Source organism: Pleurodeles waltl, chromosome 2_2 (assembly GCF_031143425.1).
Source record: "Pleurodeles waltl isolate 20211129_DDA chromosome 2_2, aPleWal1.hap1.20221129, whole genome shotgun sequence".
NCBI classification, from domain to species: domain Eukaryota; kingdom Metazoa; phylum Chordata; class Amphibia; order Caudata; family Salamandridae; genus Pleurodeles; species Pleurodeles waltl.
The window spans coordinates 1,068,423,134-1,068,447,966 of NC_090439.1; the positions used below are offsets into that span (position 1 = coordinate 1,068,423,134).

At 50.4% G+C, this 24,833-nt stretch overlaps 1 protein-coding gene across 1 annotated transcript in view; it reads right to left on the bottom strand.

The window, feature by feature from the left end:
- Positions 1–24,833, bottom strand: part of TRAPPC9 (trafficking protein particle complex subunit 9) — a 2,294,541-nt gene that overhangs the window by 662,833 nt on the left and 1,606,875 nt on the right. Inside the window, exon 21 of the mRNA XM_069220801.1 lies at positions 23,944–24,034. Coding sequence (XP_069076902.1) covers positions 23,944–24,034 — 91 coding nt within the window. The remainder of the gene's footprint in view (positions 1–23,943; positions 24,035–24,833) is intronic.

Consider the following 24,833-nt stretch of genomic DNA (forward strand, 5'->3'; position numbering starts at 1 on the left):
CAAGCATTGTAATTAACAGGCTTAATAATGGCATTAAAAATGGCGTTTCATTTATGTTCTTAGTGCCTCTTCAGTAAGTCTAGGCTGATGAGTGCTGTCATTGTGTGCGCTCGGTTGAAGTAAAATTGTAGTCCTTTCTATTTTTGTGAAATGTCCCGTTTTTTGGCTTTAAAAGTCTGGTCACCCTACGATGTAGCATGTGGTTCAGAGAGTGGAGAGAAGAGAAGATTTAAAAAATATAGAGGGGTCACACGATGCCTGGACCTAGGGCGAGTAGCTGTAATCTACACAACCACTGGACAAGAAGGGGTGGAGACCCAAAGAGGGCCGAAAGTAAGTCCAATCAAAAGGGTGGCTCAAGGGCAGGGAGGGTGGATGGAGAAGACTCTTGGGGGGGTGTCAGCTGGGCAAGGAGTTTCTTCCAAAGGACGGGGTCAAACAAGCTGAGGGTCCGTCTCCTAGTTTTCTCTTTCCAACATTTTTTCCAAACACTCTTTTTGGTTTTATTGATTTTAACTTCTAAGAAAAGCAAACATTCTATCGAAGCACGAGTCACAGCTCTCCTATTGACACAGGTGATTATCAATAATAATTCACCAATCTCTACCTCCACAGCCCAGCTCCGATTCATGCTCTACTGAAAATGCTGAAATCTCAGTATTGATTAGGGATATGGTTAATGCATTTTGCACTCTATTGTCATTTATCCTACCACAATTACAAGGAGGAAAACAATGGATAGCTGACTCCATCTCATTGGTTTAATCAGCAAATACCGTAACACCAGCATGGGTTCGAGGGGGATACAATTAATCAGCTGGACTCACAGAAGCGCTGTGGATATGAGGGCTCCTAGCTTACAGATGGATTGGAAAATTTGATATCTATCTTAACATCGAGTATTTGGACAAAAAGATGTGGCTGTGATGTACAAGCCCTGATGAAGTTCATGGCTTGTCCTGATACGAAACATGTCCTGGCAGGAAGAATTTTATTAGAATACACAATTGGTCTTTTACAATTAAATAAAGTATATCTGAAAGGTCACTTGGTGAAGAAATCATTTGGACCAGCAAGAACCAAACTACAAATCAAACTAAACTGTGGACAATAGTATTATTCAGAAATATGAGCATTATATAATGAAATACTTGCCCCTATCCAAAAGCACTGTCAGGTGTCTGGAATGTCGAATAATATAATTCAGGATACCACAGTGATCTAGTAAACTGGATTTTCTGGGCAGCTAGATATCCACGGCAACAAGCAACAAAAAGCAAATTCACAGTAACAAGCACATTATAATAATTTTTGTGACGTAAGAGATAGGAAATCCTGTTTTCTCCGGCTAGTATGTTTGTATCAACCATATTAAATCCTCAGGGATTTCTCCCCAATAGCCTTTTTAAGGCGTTTACATCAAGATAGCCATCGAGTTAGTTCCAAAAATTCCTTTACCTGCCAAACTGTACTACTACAATGACATATGATGTATTAGGAAAGATAATCGACAAGTTGTTTATCCAGTGCACTCCTTAAGACTGATGGCCGAAGTTCTAAAATTCAAACAAACTTAATTATAAATAAATAGTCTTCATCAGCTCCCACTGATAAAACAGCTAAATGTAAGGTGCTAATCCTAATGCAGTAAGCCCTGTGTGACAATGGGCTACAATACTGAAGTCAAATGAGTCCTGGGATAATCCAGAAGGAATTTTACAATCTCATTGAAACAAAACAAGAGAGGCACTAAGCTTTGAACTCACCTATTTAAAGGGTATAAACTCTGTGGCCCATGGAACCCTGCTATGGTATTTACTGCGACAAGAGGTAAGAGAGATGGAGCTATTGACGCAATTAAAAAAGGGTGGTGAAGAGTAAGTTACTTACCTTTCTGCTGGACCCAACAGCTAACCAAATATATCTCACCTTAAGGATATCCCCAGGTGCCAGGCTGGATTGAGAGAATTATTCAGCAATGCTCTAATGTGTGGATGGCTCCTGTCATGCGGATCTCCGTATCACCCCAGAATAGACTGAGTGGAGCCCCATATAAGCACCACTCCTGCACGTTGATGTAAATTTCATCAATTTTCTCCGTCTGCACTCTCAAGTGTGGAGAACATCAAACAAACGGCATGTGACAGTCAGCCACAATCTAGCTTGAAATATTATTATGATGTTCAGGAGTTCACTTTATAGAATAGGGACTTGGGGGGGGGAGAAATCTGCAGTTAGATACAGTATCCACAAGAGAGACATACCAAAACAGAAGTAACTTGTTTTTCTGATGGATACTTCTAAACACAGACTACTAACCTAGAGAATATATACCACAGCAGTATCCTCCAAAAGGTGGAGGGTCTGGAGAGTGGACTCAGATCAGACAGTCTTGCAAGCCCGAGCATGCAAAATGGCCCTCCCATCAGAAGGTTCTTAAGGTAGCAGTGTTTCATGAAAGTGTGCACTGACACCAACATCTTAGCCTTGCAGGTGACCAGCACCACCCCTCCCTCCATTGACAATGCCAGCATAGAAGCTGGTGGAATGAGCCCACAGGCGTTGTAGGAGTTGTTTCTCAACTAAAGCATAGCAGATTCTGATGCTGAGGACTATCCATGTTGACAGGGCCCTTTTCTGCACAGCCTTCCCTTTCTTCGCTTCAGAGAATCCCATAAAGAGCTCATATTCCACACAATGGTCTTGTGTGGTCAATGTAAAACCTCAATGAACTTTTATGGTTGAGCTGATGGGGCCTTGTCTTCTCTTCTGAAGGGTGAGTTGGAGAGCAATATGTTCACACAGTGATAGATTGACCAACATGCATTCAAACACATAAGTAGATGAACTCTGTAGCATTGAACATCTGCCCCCCTCTCCTCCTCTTTGAAACTTGCATTTTATGTTTTGTTAAAATACTTCTACTATTCTTGTGTCCAGTTATATAGGGTGCCCTATTTTTTTTGGGGCATTTATTTCATGATTAGATGTACAGGTACCATATGAAAAAAATACATACTGACAACAAATGATCACAGAAAAAGTGAAATATTTCTGAAACAAAATAAAGAGAAACATAATACTACATTCAGTGACCATAATACACAGAAAAGAGAGGCTTTATAGCTCCTACAAGATTGTAAGAGAAGGGTTATACCAAAAATAACTGCTGTAGTACTGGAAACTTCTGTCTGCTCTTTACAACAAAAAAATGTTTTAATGACACACTTATACTCCAAACTAAGACTACCTCTGTCCAGAAGTAAGTTCAGAAAATCGCATCCATGCACATCATAAATCATCTCCTAAAGGTCCTAGCTACAAAGTTTGTGTTTTCACAAATAAAATGACAAAGGTTCAGTGCTTTATTTGTAAAGAATAAGTGCCAGGGTCCAAAGTTCCGCTCTGAAGCTCACAGCCGCTCAATTAAATGTTGCGGCACTGAATGCTAAGCCCAGATAGTCTTGAATGAACCTCATGGCTCTTCTGTCCACTATCACACACTCCCTGCCTGTTTATGTCACTATTTTTTTTGTAAACTTATTTTATTGATATTTCTGTTAAACGAGAAACCTGGTCCACAAGGCCAACAATGTAGTTGATAATGATAAAGGAAAATACAAAGAAAATCACAACTGTCTGCAAACATGTAGTCCCACACCCCTCAACCCACCAACTGTTATTTAAGCAGTGTCTGTAGTTGCATACATTACTCAATGCCCTAGAACTTTGTGTTTATCTCACTCTTGAAGTTCTCTACTTTCCCCCTTTGTGATGGTTTTGCCATCTTTTTCTCCTTCCATCTTTCCCATGTGAGTGTTTTTCACCCTCTTGCTCGTAGTAAATGTCAGATGAGTAAAAATATGTGTCGGTCCCCAAAAATGAGCACCAGTGGCCCCCACTGGCTAATACCCAGCACTGCAAATGGTGCCTGACACCCAGAAGAACACATTACTTACCACTGTCAGTAATGCCTTATCAGGTAGAAACAATGTCTAGTTGCAGATTCCTTACTTTTGAATTCTCCCCAGGCATCAGAATGGATCGGTAAGATTTTTGTGAGCAATACCCCTGTGTGCCGAAAGGTGACGTCGAATGGCTCCGCATCAGTCAACAGATATGACGTTGCAGGTCCTCTATAGGCGACACCCCGGAGCACTGACATCCATTTCTTTTCACTACTTTCCACGCCAGTAGTGCAGAGCCATAAAAAAACTTACTACTGGTGTGTCAAAACCCAGGCCCTGAAAGGGAAGTTCCTGCCTCTAGAAATCAGGTCACAAAGCCGGGAGGATGGTTGGGTCAGTAAGAAATCTGCAACTAGATATTGTCTCTTCCACATAAAGCGTTTCCGAACGTAATTATCTTGTGCATCTGATAGAGACTCCTAGTTGCAGATTCCTTACCTTTGAATAGATGCACAAGCAATAACATCCCCGGTGGTGGGTCTTCAAATGAAGTTCATACTAGAAAGTCCTGCAGGACCGAACAGGCAAAGTGCCCATTTTTCCAGACTTGACTGTCCAGGTAGTAGGGTTTGGTAAATGTGTGCAGGGATGCCCACGTGGCCGCCCGGCAGATATGGACTTGAACTCCGCGTGCGGTCACAGCTTTGGCTCTGATAGAATGAGCATGCAAACCTTCAGGGGGTTGCTTCTTGGCCAGCGCGTAGCAGATCTTTATACAGATTATGACCCATCTATAGATGGCCCGCTTCTTCACTGCCCAACCTTTCTTCACGCCCACGTAACTGTCAAAGGGTTGATCGCCCACCCGGAACTCTTTTGTACGATCAAAGTAGAACGCCAATGCTCTTTTTGGGTCCAGGCAGTGGAGTCTCTCCTCTTCCTTAGAAGGGAGTGTGGGTGTGTAAATAGTAGGCAAGGTGATGTATTGGCCTACATGAAAGGGCATAAGCACGTTGGGCAGAAAAGAGGCCCTATTGAGAAGCACCACTTTGTCAGGATAGACAGAAAGGTACGGAGACCTGGATTACAAAGCCTGCAGCTCACTCACCCTGAGAGCAGATGTAATGGCTGCAATAAGGCTGTCTTTAAAGTAAGAAGCCTGAAAGGACAATTGTGGAGAGGTTCAAAAGGAACGAACATCAGAAAAGTCAAAAACAAATTTAGAACCCATTGGGGCATAAAGAGTGGGGATGGAGGAAACATATGTGTAAGACCTTTAAGAAGCCTATGTACAACAGGCGACTTAAACATATAAGGTTGATCAGGCAACCTCAAAAAAGCAGAAATTGCAGAAAAAAATACCCTTTGAGAGTGCCCATAGCAGCGCCTTGCTGGGCCAGAGAAAGTATAAACAGGACCTCAGAAGGAGGGGCAGAAAGGAGGTCAACAGACTTGTCTGTGCACCATGGCACAAATTTCTTTTAACAACAGGCATATACCATTTTGGTGGAGGGACACCTGGCTGCTATGATTACGTTACAGACTTTGGGTGGAAGGTTGAAAGCTGTCAACTGTCGCTGCTCAATCTGCATGCAAAAAGGAAGAGAGAGCCCTCCCCTGCTGCTGCGACAGAAGATCTTCCCGAAGGGGCAGTCTGATCGGAGGATTGATGGACATGCTCAACAGCTCAGGATACCAGACTCTCCTTGCCCAATCTGGACCCCCAAGGATTACTTGGGCTCGGTCATTTCCGATCTTCTTCAGAATTTTTTGGAGAAGTAGTATAGGCGGAAAGGCGTACAGGAGGCCTGAGTTCCACTTGAGACGAAAAGCATCTTTGAGCGATTGCCGCTTTGGAGACTCCAACGCACAAAACTGCTGACATGGTCTGTTCTCTGTGGAGGAAAATAGATCTACCAAGGCTCTCCCAAGTGCTGAAAGAGACCTGGCATGACCTCTGGAAGGAGATGCTGTTTGCGATCCGGTAGGCATTTTCGGCTGAGTTTGTCTGCTCTGGCGTTCAAAGAGCCCACCAGATGTTGAACCACCAGGGATATGCCCTGCTGTTCCAGCCACGTCCAGAGGCTCAGAACCTCTTGACAAAGGGTCAATGACTGCTCCCTGCCCTGCTTGTTGCAATACCACATGGCAATGGTGTTGTCCGTGAACACCGGCACTGTCTTTCCCATGACAAAGGGAACAAACGCTTTCAATGCCAGCCAGATCGAACGGAGCTCCAACAGGCTGGTGTTAAGTCCAGATTCCGCCTGAGACCAGATGCCTCTGGTCTCCACCTCTCCAGATGGCCGCCCCATGCCAGGAGTGACGCATCTGTCATTACTGTGAAATCTGGATGGGGAAGGGAGAGGATGTTATAAATTGGGATTCTGGTTGGCTAGGGTATGTCCATAAGCCAGGCAGAACCCACCATTCTAGTCAGGGTAAGTTACACACCAAAAATAACCTGTGGTCAAACCCCTTGGTAGCTTGGCACAGAGCAGTGAGGCTTATCCCCAGAGGTCATGTGTAAAGTGTCTGAGCAAAGCACTCCCACCAGTGACACAATAAATAAACCACAAAAGAGGCTCCACACAGCATTATATAAAAATAGGTTCCTATATTGTAAACATCTTGCTAGACCAAAAAGCGACATGAATTGTAAAGGTTGCACGTCATGCAATTTACTGATATAATACTGGTTATTCTGGTCACTAGGAGGCCCAACAACCTACAACATGGCTAAAACATCATAAAACATACATGCAGTGGAGTGCATATCACCTCCTTTCTGAAAAGGTCTTTGTTGTCCTGGGCACTAGGAGAACCAAAATTATATTCCCTTAGTAATAATCAGGGCATAACATGCATTTGGAACAGACAATGCATGGATCCCCAGGTACCACGTTACATACACAAATCACCGCATATCATGACCAGGCCTGGGCAAGTAATTCGATGCAGCGTCAACACACATCAATCTCCCTGTAAAAATATTAGGCACCAGGCATGGGTGGCCTATGTGCCGCTTAGGCTTGCTATGATAACTTTTCTAATGTAGGGCTCCTGCACTGCTTAGAGGGGGACCTCCATCGAGGTCTCACCCCAGCTCACAGCACCATCAAGGCTCCCAAGTTTGAGTGAGGCTGGGGCCCATCTGGACCACTCGGGCTAAACTTCCTGATTACAGGAATCAGAGCCATCCGTGAGGGGAGCATGTGAAGGCATCAATAAGAAAGAACAGAAAAGACTCTGACCTCCCAGGGCCATGTTCGAAGGTCCGGTACTGCTCCCTCAGGGCCAGAGAAAACAAAACCCTGGTTGGCCGCACAAGAGTGTGCACAGTGGTGGCCATCAATTTACAGGGGAGGTCTTCCTCACGGGGTTGACGTCTTCACAGTTGCATTGCTTTCCCCCAGGGCACGGGCAAGCAGGGGATGTCGGCAGAGTGATCCTCTTCTGTGGCTGGGCCTCGCCCACAGCTGACATCGCGGAGGTCTCCGTAACACCGGACTTCCTTCTCGTTTTGCCAGAGCTTCAATGCCCCTCAGGGAGCGCGGCGCTGGGGAAGTAATAAGAATCAGCAGGACACACTGGCACCCTTGCAGAGGGCTGACCCGGCATTGTGCAAGAAGGATTAACAAAACAAAGTGCTCACCAGTGCTAAGAGGGAAATGAATCATTGGTTGTTTTTGCGATTGACAAAGGTTTTGGGTGAAAGCAAACAGGAGCGGGCTGCTCGGTCCAGGCAGTAGCGCCTGGCCTCCGGATTTTAGCAGAACAAAGAGTGCTTCACATGCACTGAGTTCTAGGTTCAGGACAAGGCCCAACGCCCTGGGAGAACACTGAAAAAGAGAGAGAGCCGGGCTAACTCATCCCCTACATTGCAAAGTGGCAGTCCCTCCATTAACTCAGCAAACAGACGGCAGTGGGGCAGTTCAATGAAGCAGTTATTAGGGATGGCAGTGTTTCCTGGCACACAGCAGCATTTCAGTAAAACCTAAAGAGACCAGGGTCAGTGCATAGCTGGCAGCATGGCAACAAACAGAAAAGTAATCCAGTGAGTCATTTATGCCACCCAGTAGATAGCAGGCAGCAGGGCAATAAAAAAGAGCAGTCCAGGTGAGTCCTTTGTGCAGCACAGCAGTCTTTCTGACAGAGGTTCTGTCAATCAATCAATCAATCAATCAATCACGATATTTATAAAGCGCGCTATGTACCCGTCAGGGTTTCGAGGCGCTGGGGGGAAGGGGGGGGGAGTAGGCGGGGGGGGGGAGGAGGTGTGCTGCAGTTAGCGGTCGAAGAGCCAGGTTTTGAGGAGTCTCCTGAAGGCGAGGAGGTCCTGGGTCTGGCGTAGAGATGTGGGGAGAGAGTTCCAGGACTTGGCGGCGAGGAAGGAGAAGGATCTGCCGCCGCAGGTCTTGCGCTGGATTCGGGGGACGACGGCGAGGGCGAGGTTGGCGGATCGAAGTTGACGTGTGGGAGCGTAGAAATTGAGTCTGGAGTTGAGGTAGGAGGGTCCGGCGTTGTGAAGTGCCTTGTGAGCGTGGGTGAGGAGTTTAAAGGTGATCCTCTTCTCCACCGGGAGCCAGTGGAGTTCCCTCAGGTGAGGGGAGATGTGACATTGGCGGGGTATGTCGAGGATCAGTCGGGCGGAGGCATTTTGGATACGCTGGAGTCGTTTGATGTCTTTGATTGGGATGCCTGTGTAGAGTGCGTTGCCGTAGTCAAGTCTGCTGCTGACGAGGGCTTGGGTCACCATCTTTCTGGTCTCTGTTGGAATCCACTTAAAGATTCTGCGGAGCATGCGGAGGGTGTTGAAACAGGAGGAGGAGACGGTGCTGACCTGTTTGGACATGGTGAGTGCAGAGTCCAGGATGAAGCCGAGGTTTCTTGCGTGGCTGGCAGGGGTGGGTGGGGGTCCGAGGTCGGCGGGCCACCATGAGTCGTTCCAGGCCGAAGGAGAGCGCCCGAGGATGAGGATTTCCGTCTTGTCGGAGTTGAGTTTCAGGCGACTGTTGTTCATCCATTCGGCGATGGATTTTAGTCCTTCGTGGAGGTTTGTTTTGGCGGTGAGTGGGTCTTTGGTCAGGGAGAGGACGAGCTGGGTGTCGTCGGCGTAGGAGATGATGCTGAGGTGATGCTGGCGGGCCAGTTTTGCGAGGGGGGCCATGTAGACGTTGAACAAAGTAGGGCTGAGGGAGGATCCTTGGGGGACGCCGCAGATGAGGTTGGTGGCTTTGGAGCGAAAGGGGGAGAGTCGGACTCTCTGAGTTCTGTCGGAGAGAAAGGATGAGATCCAGTGGAGGGCTTTGTCTTGGATGCCGGCTTCCTGGAGGCGGGTCAGTAGGGTGCGGTGGCAGACTGTGTCAAAAGCAGCTGATAGGTCGAGGAGGATGAGGGCCGAGGTTTCGCCGTTGTCCATTTGATGTCTGATGTCATCTGTGGCGGCGAGGAGAGCAGTCTCCGTGCTGTGGTTTCGTCTGAATCCGGATTGTGAGGGGTCCAGGATGGAGTTGTCTTCGAGGAAGTGGGTGAGTTGTGTGTTGACGATCTTCTCGATGACTTTTGCTGGAAAAGGGAGGAGAGAGATCGGGCGGAAGTTTTTGAGATCGTTGGGGTCGGCCTTGGGTTTCTTGAGGAGGGGTTGGATTTCAGCGTGTTTCCAGCTGTACGGGAAGGTGGCGGAAGTGAAGGAGAGGTTGATGATCTTGCGGAGTTTGGGGGCGATGGTGGCGTTGGCTGTGTTGAAAACATGATGAGGGCATGGGTCCGTGGGGGAGCCTGAGTGGATGGTGTTCATGGTTGCCATGGTTTCTGCGTCGTCCACGTGGGTCCAGGCGGTGAGGCGGCAGTCGCGGTTGGAGACGTCGGGGGGGGGGATCTGGCGGTGGGCCGGTGTTGAAGCTGTTGTGGATGGTAGCGATTTTCTGGTGGAAGAAGGTGGAGAGGTCGTCGCAGAGTTTCTGGGAGGGCGGGATGTCGTTGGCGTTGGCTTTTGGATTTGAGAGTTCTTTCACGATGCCGAAGAGTTCTTTGCAGTCGTGGGCGTTGTTGTTGATGCGTTCGGTGAAGTGGGCGCGCTTGGCGACGCGGATCCGTTGGTGGTGTTCACGGTTTGCGTCTTTGAGGGAGGCGAGGTTGTCGGGCGTACGTTCTAGGATCCATTTCTTTTTGAGCTTCTGACAACGGCTTTTGGAGGTGGTCAGTTCGTCTGTGAACCAGGCTGGTTTTTTCTTTCCTTGGTTGGCGGTGGGCTTCTTGAGTGGGGCTAAGGTGTTGGCGCAGTCGAGGATCCATTGATGGAGGTTGATGGCGGCTGTGCTCGGGTCGGTCGCGTCGGGTGGAGGGTTTTTAACGAGGGTGCTGGTCAGTTGGTCTTGGGTGACTTTGCCCCAGCGGCGGTAGGGGGGTAGATGGATGCGGTGCTGCTCGGTAATTTTCTTATAGGAGAAATGGACGCAGTGATGGTCGGTCCAGTGGAGTTCGGAGGTGTGGCTGAACGAGATGTGGTTGCTTGAGGTGAAGAGGGGGTTGAGGGTGTGTCCAGCGATGTGGGTGGGAGTGTTGACCAGCTGGCGGAGTCCGAGGTTGAGGAGGTTGGAGGTCAGTGCTGCGGTGTTGACGTCGTGGGTGCTTGCGAGGTCGGCGATGGTGTCGCTGAAGGGGGCTCTTGGTCCTGGAGGGCGGTATATGAGGGTTCCTCTGAGGGTCGTGTTGGGGTCTGTGTGGATCTGGAAGTGGAGGTGTTCGGCTGTCTTGAGGGTGTCGTCAGTGTGGGTGTGGATTTTGAGGGTAGCTTTGTGAGCGATGGCTATTCCGCCGCCGATTCCGTTGGTTCGGTCTCTTCTGGTGATTTTGTAACCGTCAGGTATGGCGATGGCGATGTCCGGAGCCGAGGAGTCGTTCCACCAGGTTTCGGTCAGGAAGGCCACGTCGGGTGCAGTGGAGTCGAGCAAATCCCAGAGCTCGATGGCGTGTTTTCGTGCAGAGCGGGTGTTGATGAGGATGCAGTTCAGGTGGTTGGGGTTGAGTGATTCTATTGTTGGTTTTGTCGTTCTGATGCAGGAGAAGTTGCAGGAGCGGCAGGAAAAAGGTCCTTTAGTGTGCTTCGGGGACGCCAGGAAGCACTCCGTGGAGGAGCCGGTGTTGAAAGCGCGGAGTTCGTTGGCTGAGTAGCGGACGCGGGGGGCGCGAGGACCAGGGGGGGTGGCGCTGGGCGCGGTCCAGGCGCGGACGGGCGCAGACGGGCTTGCCTCTGGCGCGCCTCCGGCGCGCCAGCGGCGCGGACGCGCAGCGCCAGCCATTAAGAAGGGAGGGGGGAGGGAGGAGCAGCTGGGAGGCGGGAGGGAGCGGCAAATGGGGGCGCGAGGGGGGCGGGGCCGCAGGGAGGCAGCGGCAGGGATCGGGGAGCGCACAAGGGGCAAAAACACAGAAAACGAGCAAAGTTAAAGGCAGTCACAATAAGAAAACCACACAATCAGAAATACAATAATGGCACAATACACGATCGGGGAGACGGCAATCAGGGGGGCACAATGGGGGCAGAAGCGCCGGCGGCGAGGCGCAGAAAAAGCGAAAAAACAACTTACAGGACGGCGGAAGCGGCACACGGGTCAAGTGAGCCCACTAGCCACCAGGGATGAGGCGCAGGAGGATGCCTGCGGGTGGAGGACGGCCTCGAACACGCAAACGGCAGCGTGGACGGGGGACACAGGCAGGAGGCAGCAGGTTGGTGCTGCGGTCGTGGGGGGCGAGCTCAGGACCTGAAACAGGTCAGAGTTCGCTCACTCGCGACGCGCAGCGCCAGCCATTAAGAAGGGAGGGGGGAGGGAGGAGCAGCTGGGAGGGGGGAGGCGGGAGGGAGCGGCAAATGGGGGCGTGAGGGGGGCGGGGCCGCAGGGAGGCAGCGGCAGGGATCGGGGAGCGCACAAGGGGCAAAAACACAGAAAACGAGCAAAGTTAAAGGCAGTCACAATAAGAAAACCACACAATCAGAAATACAATAATGGCACAATACACGATCGGGGAGACGGCAATCAGGGGGGCACAATGGGGGCAGAAGCGCTGGCGGCGAGGCGCAGAAAAAGCAAAAAAACAACTTACAGGACGGCGGAAGCGGCACACGGGTCAAGTGAGCCCACTAGCCACCAGGGATGAGGCGCAGGAGGATGCCTGCGGGTGGAGGAGGGCCTTGAACACGCAAACGGCAGCGTGGACGGGGGACACAGGCAGGAGGCAGCAGGTTGGTGCTGTGGTCGTGGGGGGCGAGCTCAGGACCTGAAACAGGTCAGAGTTCGCTCACTCGCGACGCGCAGCGCCAGCCATTAAGAAGGGAGGGGGGAGGGAGGAGCAGGCAGGAGGGAGCGGCAAATGGGGGCACGAGGGGGGCGGGGCCGCAGGGAGGCAGCGGCAGGGATCGGGGAGCGCACAAGGGGCAAAAACACAGAAAACGAGCAAAGTTAAAGGCAGTCACAATAAGAAAACCACACAATCAGAAATACAATAATGGCACAATACACGATCGGGGAGACGGCAATCAGGGGGGCACAATGGGGGCAGAAGCGCCGGCGGCGAGGCGCAGAAAAAGCGAAAAAACAACTTACAGGACGGCGGAAGCGGCACACGGGTCAAGTGAGCCCACTAGCCACCAGGGATGAGGCGCAGGAGGATGCCTGCGGGTGGAGGACGGCCTCGAACACGCAAACGGCAGCGTAGACGGGGGACACAGGCAGGAGGCAGCAGGTTGGTGCTGCGGTCGTGGGGGGCGAGCTCAGGACCTGAAACAGGTCAGAGTTCGCTCACTCGCGACGCGCAGTGCCAGCCATTAAGAAGGGAGGGGGGAGGGAGGAGCAGCTGGGAGGGGGGAGGCGGGAGGGAGCGGCAAATGGGGGCGTGAGGGGGGCGGGGCCGCAGGGAGGCAGCGGCAGGGATCGGGGAGCGCACAAGGGGCAAAAACACAGAAAACGAGCAAAGTTAAAGGCAGTCACAATAAGAAAACCACACAATCAGAAATACAATAATGGCACAATACACGATCGGGGAGACGGCAATCAGGGGGCCACAATGGGGGCAGAAGCGCCGGCGGCGAGGCGCAGAAAAAGCAAAAAAACAACTTACAGGACGGCGGAAGCGGCACACGGGTCAAGTGAGCCCACTAGCCACCAGGGATGAGGCGCAGGAGGATGCCTGCGGGTGGAGGAGGGCCTCGAACACGCAAACGGCAGCGTGGACGGGGGACACAGGCAGGAGGCAGCAGGTTGGTGCTGTGGTCGTGGGGGGCGAGCTCAGGACCTGAAACAGGTCAGAGTTCGCTCACTCGCAACGTGCAGCGCCAGCCATTAAGAAGGGAGGGGGGAGGGAGGAGCAGGCAGGAGGGAGCGGCAAATGGGGGCACGAGGGGGGCGGGGCTGCAGGGAGGCAGCGGCAGGGATCGGGGAGCGCACAAGGGGCAAAAACACAGAAAACGAGCAAAGTTAAAGGCAGTCACAATAAGAAAACCACACAATCAGAAATACAATAATGGCACAATACACGATCGGGGAGACGGCAATCAGGGGGGCACAATGGGGGCAGAAGCGCCGGCGGCGAGGCGCAGAAAAAGCGAAAAAACAACTTACAGGACGGCGGAAGCGGCACACGGGTCAAGTGAGCCCACTAGCCACCAGGGATGAGGCGCAGGAGGATGCCTGCGGGTGGAGGAGGGCCTCGAACACGCAAACGGCAGCGTGGACGGGGGACACAGGCAGGAGGCAGCAGGTTGGTGCTGCGGTCGTGGGGGGCGAGCTCAGGACCTGAAACAGGTCAGAGTTCGCTCACTCGCGACGCGCAGCGCCAGCCATTAAGAAGGGAGGGGGGAGGGAGGAGCAGCTGGGAGGCGGGAGGGAGCGGAATATGGGGGCGCGAGGGGGGCGGGCCGCAGGGAGGCAGGGATCGGGGAGCGCACAAGGGGCAAAAACACAGAAAACGAGCAAAGTTAAAGGCAGTCACAATAAGAAAACCACACAATCAGAAATACAATAATGGCACAATACACGATCGGGGAGACGGCAATCAGGGGGGCACAATGGGGGCAGAAGCGCCGGCGGCGAGGCGCAGAAAAAGCGAAAAAACAACTTACAGGACGGCGGAAGCGGCACACGGGTCAAGTGAGCCCACTAGTCACCAGGGATGAGGCGCAGGAGGATGCCTGCGGGTGGAGGAGGGCCTCGAACACGCAAACGGCAGCGTGGACGGGGGACACAGGCAGGAGGCAGCAGGTTGGTGCTGCGGTCGTGGGGGGCGAGATCAGGACCTGAAACAGGTCAGAGTTCGCTCACTCGCGACGCACAGCGCCAGCCATTAAGAAGGGAGGGGGGAGGGAGGAGCAGCTGGGAGGCGGGAGGGAGCGGCAAATGGGGGCGCGAGGGGGGCGGGCCGCAGGGAGGCAGCGGCAGGGATCGGGGAGCGCACAAGGGGCAAAAACACAGAAAACGAGCAAAGTTAAAGGCAGTCACAATAAGAAAACCACACAATCAGAAATACAATAATGGCACAATACACGATCGGGGAGACGGCAATCAGGGGGGCACAATGGGGGCAGAAGCGCCGGCGGCGAGGCGCAGAAAAAGCGAAAAAACAACTTACAGGACGGCTGAAGCGGCACACGGGTCAAGTGAGCCCACTAGCCACCAGGGATGAGGCGCAGGAGGATGCCTGCGGGTGGAGGAGGGCCTCGAACACGCAAACGGCAGCGTGGACGGGGGACACAGGCAGGATGCAGCAGGTTGGTGCTGTGGTCGTGGGGGCGAGCTCAGGACCTGAAACAGGTCAGAGTTCGCTCACTCGCGACGCGCAGCGCCAGCCATTAAGAAGGGAGGGGGGAGGGGGGAGGGAGGAGCAGGCGGGAGGGAGCGGCAAATGGGGGCGCGAGGGGGGCGGGGCCGCAGGGAGGCAGCGGCAGGGATCGGGGAGCGCACAAGGGGCAAAAACACAGAAAACGAGCAAAGTTAAAGGCAGTCACAATAAGAAAACCACACAATCAGAAATACAATAATGGCACAATACACGATCGGGGAGACGGCAATCAGGGGGACACAATGGGGGCAGAAGCGCCGGCGGCGAGGCGCAGAAAAAGCGAAAAAACAACTTACAGGACGGCGGAAGCGGCACACGGGTCAAGTGAGCCCACTAGCCACCAGGGATGAGGCGCAGGAGGATGCCTGCGGGTGGAGGAGGGCCTCGAACACGCAAACGGCAGCGTGGACGGGGGACACAGGCAGGAGGCAGCAGGTTGGTGCTGCGGTCGTGGGGGGCGAGCTCAGGACCTGAAACAGGTCAGAGTTCGCTCACTCGCGACGCGCAGCGCCAGCCATTAAGAAGGGAGGGGGGAGGGAGGAGCAGCTGGGAGGCGGGAGGGAGCGGCAAATGGGGGCGCGAGGGGGGCGGGGCCGCAGGGAGGCAGCGGCAGGGATCGGGGAGCGCACAAGGGGCAAAAACACAGAAAACGAGCAAAGTTAAAGGCAGTCACAATAAGAAAACCACACAATCAGAAATACAATAATGGCACAATACACGATCGGGGAGACGGCAATCAGGGGGGCACAATGGGGGCAGAAGCGCCGGCGGTGAGGCGCAGAAAAAGCGAAAAAACAACTTACAGGACGGCGGAAGCGGCACACAGTTCCAAAAGTGGTTTAAAACATGACATGGGATCACAGCGCCTATACTTATACTCCAAAATGTCTTTGTTTTGGGGGTAACTTCAAAGGGAATCTTTCAAGTGTAACACTATCCCTTTTCAACCCAGCCCTGGCTCCAGACATCAGTAGGGGTTATATCAGCCCATTGTGTGAGGCAGGGACACAGTCTATACAAATGTACGTGTGCCAGCCTCCCTCTCTCCGAGCCCAGGAAGACTATCAGCATGCAGATGCCTCTCTTGTCACACTCAGTCCCTCCTGTGTTGTGGTTGTCTGGAAAGCATGCAGTGTAGCTGTCACTATGGCCTAGGCTTGGATTGGAGTCAGGCTGCAAAACACTAGAATCCTAAACACAGAGAAATTACCACTTTCTAAAAGTGGCATTTCTAAAATAGTAATGTAAAATCCAACTACAACAGTAAGCAGGGTTTCTCACTATCATTCTAAACATACCCATGCAACTCCTTTTGGATCAGAAAGTATCACTTACACATATACAAGGGAATTTCCAATGCATGAGAGGAGTAATCCTCACAGTAGTGAAAAACAAAATAGGATGTTTGTCACTACTAGGACATGTAAAACATCTAAGTACATTTCCTACCTTTTAAATACACAGCGCCCTGCCCATAGGAGTATCTAGGGCCTACCTTAGGGGTGATTTAGGTGTAGTAAAAGAGGAGTTTAGGCCTTGTCAAGAAGTTTGAATAGCCAAGTCAATGTGGCAGTAAACTGCACACACAGGCACCACAGTGATAGACCTGAGGCAAGTTTGAAAGGCTACTTCTATGGGTGATGCAACCAGCGCTGCAGGCCCTCTAGTAGTATTAATTTACAGGCCCTTGGTATATTGTATACCACTTTACAAGGCACTTACAGGTAAATCACATATGCCAAACAGTAGCAAGCCAATCATACCAAAATTTAGGGAATAGAACACATGCACTTTAGCACCGATTAGCAGTGGTAAAGTGCCCAGAGTCCTTAAGCCAACAAAAAGAAGGTCAGAAAAATAGGAGAAAGGCATAAAAATGTAGATAACCCTGCAGAAAGGGCAATTTCCATCAGAGAGGAATCTGCCTCTGACCCAGTCGCAGTTTGTGAGCCACCACTGCAGATCTTGTACAGTTCTGTCTGAGATCTGGACCTTGTCTGAGAGATTCCCAATGCTGCACCCACTTAAAATTCAGGTCCCACTGTAGAGCCCGCATATGCCATCTGGCATGTGTCACCAGCAGCAATATGCATGAAGCCATGAGGCCCAGGTGCCTCAGAGTCATTCTCACCGAAATCCAGGATACAGACTGAAACATCGGTATCATAGCCTAAATATTCTGGGACTTACCGCTCGAGAGGAGAAGCCCGAAACTGCACTGTGTCCAGAACAGCTCTGCCTGAGAGGAAATCAGGTGTGACTTCAGCATGTTTATTGAGAACCCCAGCAAATGCAGGAGGTCTGCCGTAGTCTGGACATGGGAGATGACAGCCTGGGGCAAGCCCGCCTCCAACAGCCAGTCATCGAGCTAGCGGGGAAGACTGAAACCTCTGACCTGCGTAGATGAGCTGCGACCACTGCCATCACCATAGTGAACACCCGAGGGGGCGCTGGTAAGGCCAAAGGGAGCACAGTGAAATGAAACTGCTTGTGGCCTACCGTAAACTTCAGGTAACGTCTGTAGGCAGGCAGGACGGGAATATGAAAATAAGCATCCTGCAAGTCCAACGTTACCATCCAGTCTCCTGGGTCCAGGGTAGATAGAACCTGAGCCAGAGTGAGCATCTTGAACTTCTCCTTCTTGAGGAAGAGATTGAGAGATTGAAGGTCTAGGATAGGACGAAGGCCTTTGTCCTTTTTGGGATCCAGGAAGTAGCGGGAATAACAACCACAACTGACTTCTGGCACCGGAACTCTCTGTATGTCTCCTTTGGCCAAGAGAGACATAATTTCCTTGCGGAGAAGGGACAAGTGATCCTCTGTCATCCGACCTTAGGATGGTGGCACAAATGGAGGGGTAGTCTTGAAAGGTAGAGAGTAGCCCCTTCAGACTCTCCGCAAAACCCGCCTGTCTGATATGATGGATTGCCAGCGGAGCAGGTGATGGTGGATCCTGCCTCCAACTGGTTCATGATGAGGGATAGTCAGACTAGGAAGGCTTAGAGGCTGATGGAGGTAGGGGAGGGGGGTGATGGCTGGCCAGACTGCTGGCTCCCTGATTCACAAGGTTGGTGAATCCTACATCCTCGGCCAGACAGAGGCTGAGCAGCATGCGCGGAATGTGGCTGGACAGGAATGGATGCGGTTGGAGATCCCTTCCGTGGCCAAGAAAGGAGCGAAAGGCAGACGGGGGTCGTGGGGCCATCCCGAGGCCCAAGGATCTGGCCGTAGTATGAGAATCCTTGAAGCTCTCAAGTGCCGTGTCTGCCTGGTCTCCGAAGAGATGGGTGCCATCAAAAGAAATGTCCATCAAAGATGTTTGGACATCCCGTGAAAAGCCAGATGTCCTCAGCCAGGTGTGGTGCCTCACAGCCACTGTTGACGAAACAGCTCTGCCTAGCTAGATGGTCGCGCCCAGTCCACAATAAACTGTGAAATTTGCTGCGTCCCTCCCATCTGCAACAGCCTGAAAGAGTACAGACCGGGCCTCCTACGTGACCTGTGGCAGCACTTGCGCAACCATGTCCCACAGCATGTGGGAATAATGGCCCAAAAGGCATGAGGTGTTCACAGACTGCAATGCACGGCTGGGGGGGAAACATCTTCTCCCCAACTGAGTCGAACCTTTTGGATTCCCTATCCGGAGGAGCGGAAGGGAACATGCCCTGGGATGTGGAGGCTTGAATCATCAAGCTCTCAGGGGTGGGGTGTGTTGTATGAGAAAACTTGGGGCGCCCTGAGCTGGGCAATGGCCAGTCGTCCTGCTCACAGGTACCCCTGTGCTAAGTTTGGACCAGGTACCCAAAAAGATTTCTGTGAGTGCCTCATTGAATGGGAGTAAGGGTTCTGAGGTGATAGCTCAGGAGATTAGTCCTGACTGCCACTGAAGGCAACTCAAGGTTCAAGACCTCAGCCGCCCTCCTCACCACCATATAGAAAGAAGCTTCCCCCTCTGTAGCCACAGTATGGGGAGAAAGCATGCCAGTTTTTGGAGAGGTATCCAGTCCGCTGGCTTCACCCAAGTCCGATCGCCAGTCCATAGATTCCTCAGGGTGCTGGTATTCTAATGGGTCCAGCGACCCCTCCGATTCATCCCCCCAGTGTAGGCCATAAGCAAAATTCTCAGGATCTGACCTAGGAGGCAATGCTCCGTGTCGGAGTTGGGAATTACAATGGGGACGGGCCGCCCAAGGGTGCGGAGGGCACTAGGAGTATTGACTTTGGGACTGGTGCGGGGAAGGACGAGGTGTCTCAACCAGCATCGGTATAGATCCTGGAACGGATCCCTGGGTGCCCCTAGACATCGGGCCGAAGGCACTGGGGATGGGTCAAACTGCCCAAAACGTAGGCGAATGGCAACGTAAAATTCTTGCAGTTGGGCATGGGTCACTCTGGCTCCTGAGAAAATGGACAAGCGCAGAGTCACCCCAGGCACAGGTTCCTCAGAATGAGACCTTGAGTGCTGCAGCTCCCTCGTCTCGTCGGCCGACAGATGAGGAGAAGTCAAAACACGCTTCAACTTCTTCTTTTTCTTATGCTTACCTAATCGTCCGGCAGATTTGGAGTGGGATGATGATGACTTCGATCTCCTTAACCGATTTTGGGACCTTCCACGCGACTGAGATCTCAACCTGTGTGGAGCCAAGATCCGGTCCGCCATCAGCTTAGGGACTGCTCCCTCAAAACCATCAGATTCATTGCCCGACACTCGGAGCACAACTTTGGATTGTGGTTGTGCTCCAAAAACCAAAGACACACAAGGTGCAGATACATGACCGACATCACCCAATGACAGAAACCGCAGGGCTCAAAACCGGTCTTCTTTGATGACATCCTCGATGCACCAAAGATAAGAAATTTGAAAAATCCTTAACAAAAAGTAAAAAAAAAACAGTCAAAAATTGACTGAGGGGTAGCTCTCTTTGGATCAGCGCTTGCTGGTGTGGGGGAAAAAAAAAAATTACATAAGCGTGCCGGGGTGGTGCCTAAATAGGACCCACAACATCAGATCCGGCATGGGCGTGCCGCCGATGGAAGTGGATCCGATCAACGCCACCTATCAGGGCGCAGGGGTACTGCTCATGACAATCTTCTCGATCCAGTCTGGCACCTGGGGAGAATTCAAAGGTAAAGAATCTGCAACTAGAAGTCTCTATCAGAAGAAAGTTTTGATAATTTGCAATTCTTCATCCATAGAGGGGAATCAGGGTCCATCAACATGAACGTTTACTGGAACCTGAGTGCTGTTAAGTGGTGGGCACGGTCACAAGGAGGCACTTTCAAAAGCATATAAATCCTTAATAACAGTCAATGACAAACGCACATACCTCACCCTTGGATTTCCACCTTTTATGGTGAGCGCCACTGCTTTCATCCTACAGGTTATATACTGAAGACAGAAGCAACAAAGTTCTTGGGTTTAAGGACCTTATTGTTTATTCAGAACATCTCCCAGTGGCGGCCGTCCTTTAGGGCGGAGGGGCCACCCCTCCCCCCCCCCCCCACCTTTTGCCTCCCCATGAAGAGTGTCTGTCAGGCCAAACAAAGGTCAGCCTGACAGACACTCTTCATGTTCAGGTCAGGCAGCCGGGAGCAGACATGCGCGATTTGCGCAGACTCCTGGCTGCCTGAGCTGAACTTTGCTGGGGTGAGGAAATCACAGCTCCTAGGGGCGTGACCTCCTCGGCCCAGCAAAGGTGCCTCGAGGCCCTCTCCCGGGTGACGAGGAAAGAGTCACCAATGGACGCTCTCCCTGGGCGCTTCAGGTTTAAGCCCTGAAGTGCCCAGGACGAGTGTCAATCAGTGACACTTCGTCACAGAGTGGGGTCAGCAGTGTCACTGACCCCATCCCACTCTGTGACGAGGCTGGGACTGCTGCCTTCCCTCATTGGCTGACCTGGGAGCCGAAGGTAAGTGTGTGTATGTGTGTGATGTTTTAAATTGAATGTTTGGTGCGCGTGCATGTTTGAATGATATGAGTGTTGTTAGAGAGAGAGAGAGAGAGTGTGTGTGTGTGTGTGTGTGTATGTATATATGTATATATATGTGTGGCCGCCACTGACATCTCCAGGTCGCCACTGCCACGCTCCTCCTGGCATCTCACAGGTCCTCACATAACGTTCTATCGTGAACTCCCAGTCCAACTTTCTAACAAGGGGCCGGGGCAATGAGGGGTGGAAACAGGGGTGAAGAAGTCACTCAGACAGGGTGGGAAGGAGGGAGAGGGAAATACAATGATGAGATTACAACAGTATTCTTTAACCAAATATAAGAGCCGGATAAAGAGGAGTCACGCGCTTTGAACGAACAGTACAGTCACAGCTTTCCAAATTACCTATAAAGTGCTTCATCGATTAATGCAAAATGAGTCCGCGTCATAAAAAACTAGCGTCGTCAGCACTTTCGACAATCACTTGCGAACATTAAACAACAGATTCCAGAATGACCTCATCACACAGCGCTGCACTAAGTCCCATTGAAATTATGCTAGAGCTCAGTTTCACACACTCTCAATAAATATGCGATTGAACAGAAATTGTTCAGCGCTGCATGTTCCTGCCAGTGCGCGAGGAACTTCGCTCATAAAATCATAGTTGGTATTTTTAAATGCACAATGCCTGACACAATCGATTAATATGTACTTGGGTTCACCAGGTACTTAATTCAATCCCTGATTTTGTTTTTTATTTTAAAAAAACCCAATGTTTGACATGCGCAACATTTAGTAATCTCGCGAGAAGGGTTCATCGGAGGGCGCCCTCTCTGAGGACAACCATGGCAAAGGTGGGTGTGATGTCCAGGCTTGAACCCTCTGCCCACAGAGTTCATTCAGTTTGGCAATCAGTGCGCGTGAGCGTCGAACAGTATCCGTGCTCGAGGGACAACGTCAGACCTGCGGCTTAACAACAAAACCGATGAACCCGAATAGGAGGGAAACGAGTCTGCGGCCCTACTGGGGGCGCAGAATAGTAAACATGCTTAAGAAAGCAATTAAGCGTCAGATGTGCTTCTTGTCAAAAATACTCAACGATAAAGAAACGAGAGGAGCAAATTGATAAGCATTTTGTTTCGCTGAATATAGCACAAGTGTGTGAAGGAGGCCCAAAATACCACCTACACCACAGGTACACTCTACTGGGCAGCCGACAAAAATAAATATATGAATATCGAGATCAAAAACTAATTATACTGAGAATCGTCTGAGTGCAAGCTTCGTCGAGTCGTGACCAACCTTAACCAATTAATTGAGCTAAAAAGCAATTAAACATAAATACATCACAAAATAGCTCGGTGTCAGTAAAAGCTTTGATAGATTTCTTGAGCTTCCTAAGTGCTGCTGTTCTTACATAGCCACATAAAGTGTGTGTGTGAACGTATATATATATATATATGACAGAAAACTGCAATTAAAGCAGTAAAGTAAAAGGAAAATATTTATTTTAAAAAACAGCTAAAGCGCAGGAATGGTTACAAATTAAACTGAAAAACACCCAGATGTGTCCATAATTCGTACAAAAGCCATACAAACCATAACTTGCACACTAAATGCAATACCTATGACCTCACAAACGCTATACAATACGTGAAAACACACATCCATCTCGCCACGTGTTAATGGCAGTTGTAAGGCTGCAGTACCATTGTTAATATCAGGATGTTTCTGCTGAGATTATATACTTGGAAAAGACAATATTTCCTCCATAGGCAAACAGCTGAAAAAATAATTTCAGGGTGATGTGACGCTAATGATTATTGTGAAGTCGTAGGTGATGTCACAAGCGATGTTATCCATGGTGTGATCTGTCATGTCTTGTGCAAAATCTTAGCAAGGTATTGTGCGGTACCGTGGTTGCGCAACCACAACATCCTTTCAAATTGTTTTTTTACTGACTTCTTAAGATGTTTTCACTACAGTGGTTAGTAACTTATGGCAGTAGACAACTGTAACTTACATTACTGAAGCATTTTCAATGACATTTTTGTATTCTCTGAAGATATACTTCAACAACTGCCTAGAAGCGCGCTGTGCTGTTACTGCAGTCACTACTCGACATGGCCTGTGGCGGTGTCGAGCGCTGCCAAAGGACATGGCATGCCCTTTGACCACGGCGCCGCCCTAGTGCACAGTTTGTGATCTTTGGCCACACACTCTGTATATGACCATCACCACCAGTACACACTGGACATGCCTTGGGTACATAATCAAAGGCAGTGGCTTGCAAACGATGGGAGCAGGGTGAGTAGGCTGGCCGTGCCCTGTGCACAGGCGTCACAGGGCACAGATATATGCAGGCTCTGGGGGTGAGTACAGCCACAAGTCATGCCAGGATCTTACTGGCCTGTTGGGCAATCTGGCTGACCAGTGTGAGGGACATTTTTTGTCTGTTTGTGGGCCTGTTTCATGATCGGGGGCCGGGTTTTACTCCCAGTTTCCCTGATATTACCACTAATGTTACTTGCAGCAAGCACAAAGGCATGGTCTCTCATACCTTGCAAAACACCTATACCTTGTGCCTTTACAAGATCAAAACTGCCCCAAGTTGCAAATATAGGCCTCTTCTTTTAGCTATCTGATTTGGTAAAATAACCCACGTTTATTTTGGTGCCCCTGCCTCTTTTCTCTCATAGTCCGACCCTGATTATACACTATGGGCAGATGGTATAGTCTTCATCTTCTACACTGTTTGCCCAGGACCACTACCCTCACTGCACACAGCCATTACCATAATTCCCTGACATGGACGTCTGCCATGCCCTTTGCTCGAAACCGCTGGTCATAGCACCAGCTGGACATACTTTGGACCCAGTTACTCTCCTCTGCTGCACCAACTAGATTTGGACATCGGGCAACAGTGTTGTCCGAAGGAGAAAATGGTGAAATGCTAATCTTAACAGTGAGATGCTCAGAGTCTAGAGAAAAGGAACCAAGAATGAGGTTGGCCGACTATGTGATGATTGCACACACGCAGGCACACACCCACACAAGACAGTGAACATAGCAGCAGTCGTCCTAAAATAGGGAAGCATAAAACACATCAGAATCCAGTATAGTAGATGTTAAACACTGATTTTGGATTATTTGTGAATGGACAGAGCTTGCCCGCATCAAAAGCCGTATTCAATGATTTGACTTCGGAGATCTAGAGGTTTGGACCACAGAGCACCATGTGGGAGATCTTCAGGGAATGTTAGCTGTACTCACCCCACTGCAGAGGTGCCAGCTGCAGATGTTCAAGGATCAGCTGGTTGAGGACTCCTTCCACACTGGCCTCTCCTTCCCGCTTCAGAGATGGGTAAGAATAGGTCAAGGAAAAACTGCTTTATCGACCAACACTGGAGCACTGTATCCTATAGAGCTCCCATACTAATCAGAAATCTGAATACAAAAAACATTAATTTTGAGGAAACTGACCTCTATCGATATGGTGTTTCTTTGTATGGTAAATATAAAAGCCACCTTAAATTGAATCAAACATCAACAGAGCTAACGGGTGCTGTAGGAAACGCTGGTAAGTGTGTTATATAAAAAACTGGCAATATAACAATTGTAGGATCATTTATTGTCAAACATCACCGACAAGTAGATGGGCATGAACATGTACTTTACACATGAACACATACACTGTATAAACATATTTCCATTCACTGATTAAATATAAATTGTACAGAATACACAATGCTGTGGTGTGTATTTTGCCACCGGTGTGGCATTGCAGTGCTAACCGGTTAGTTACTTTCTTGAACCAGTCTTGAGGGTTCATTCCAGACTTGCAGTCTGCTGTTTTTATGAGTTGCTGGAAGTAGTGTGTTGTGAGATATTCGATGTGTTGTTGATAATTAGCTGTGTTCCATAATGCTTCTATATTAAATGGGTTATTAAACATGCGCGAACAAGTTTATGTGTGTGTGCATTAACTAGACAGACTAGGTAGTGTTGCACAATCCTAGTGGCTTATAAGTAAAGACCTGGGTGGATGTTCAGAGTTCTGTTTAGAAGAGTTCTGTTGTATGTTGGTGTTTGCTGCGTGTGCATTTTAATGTGTTGTGGACAGGCTAATATTCATATAATGGTAGAGCTGTGTAGTTCTGGTT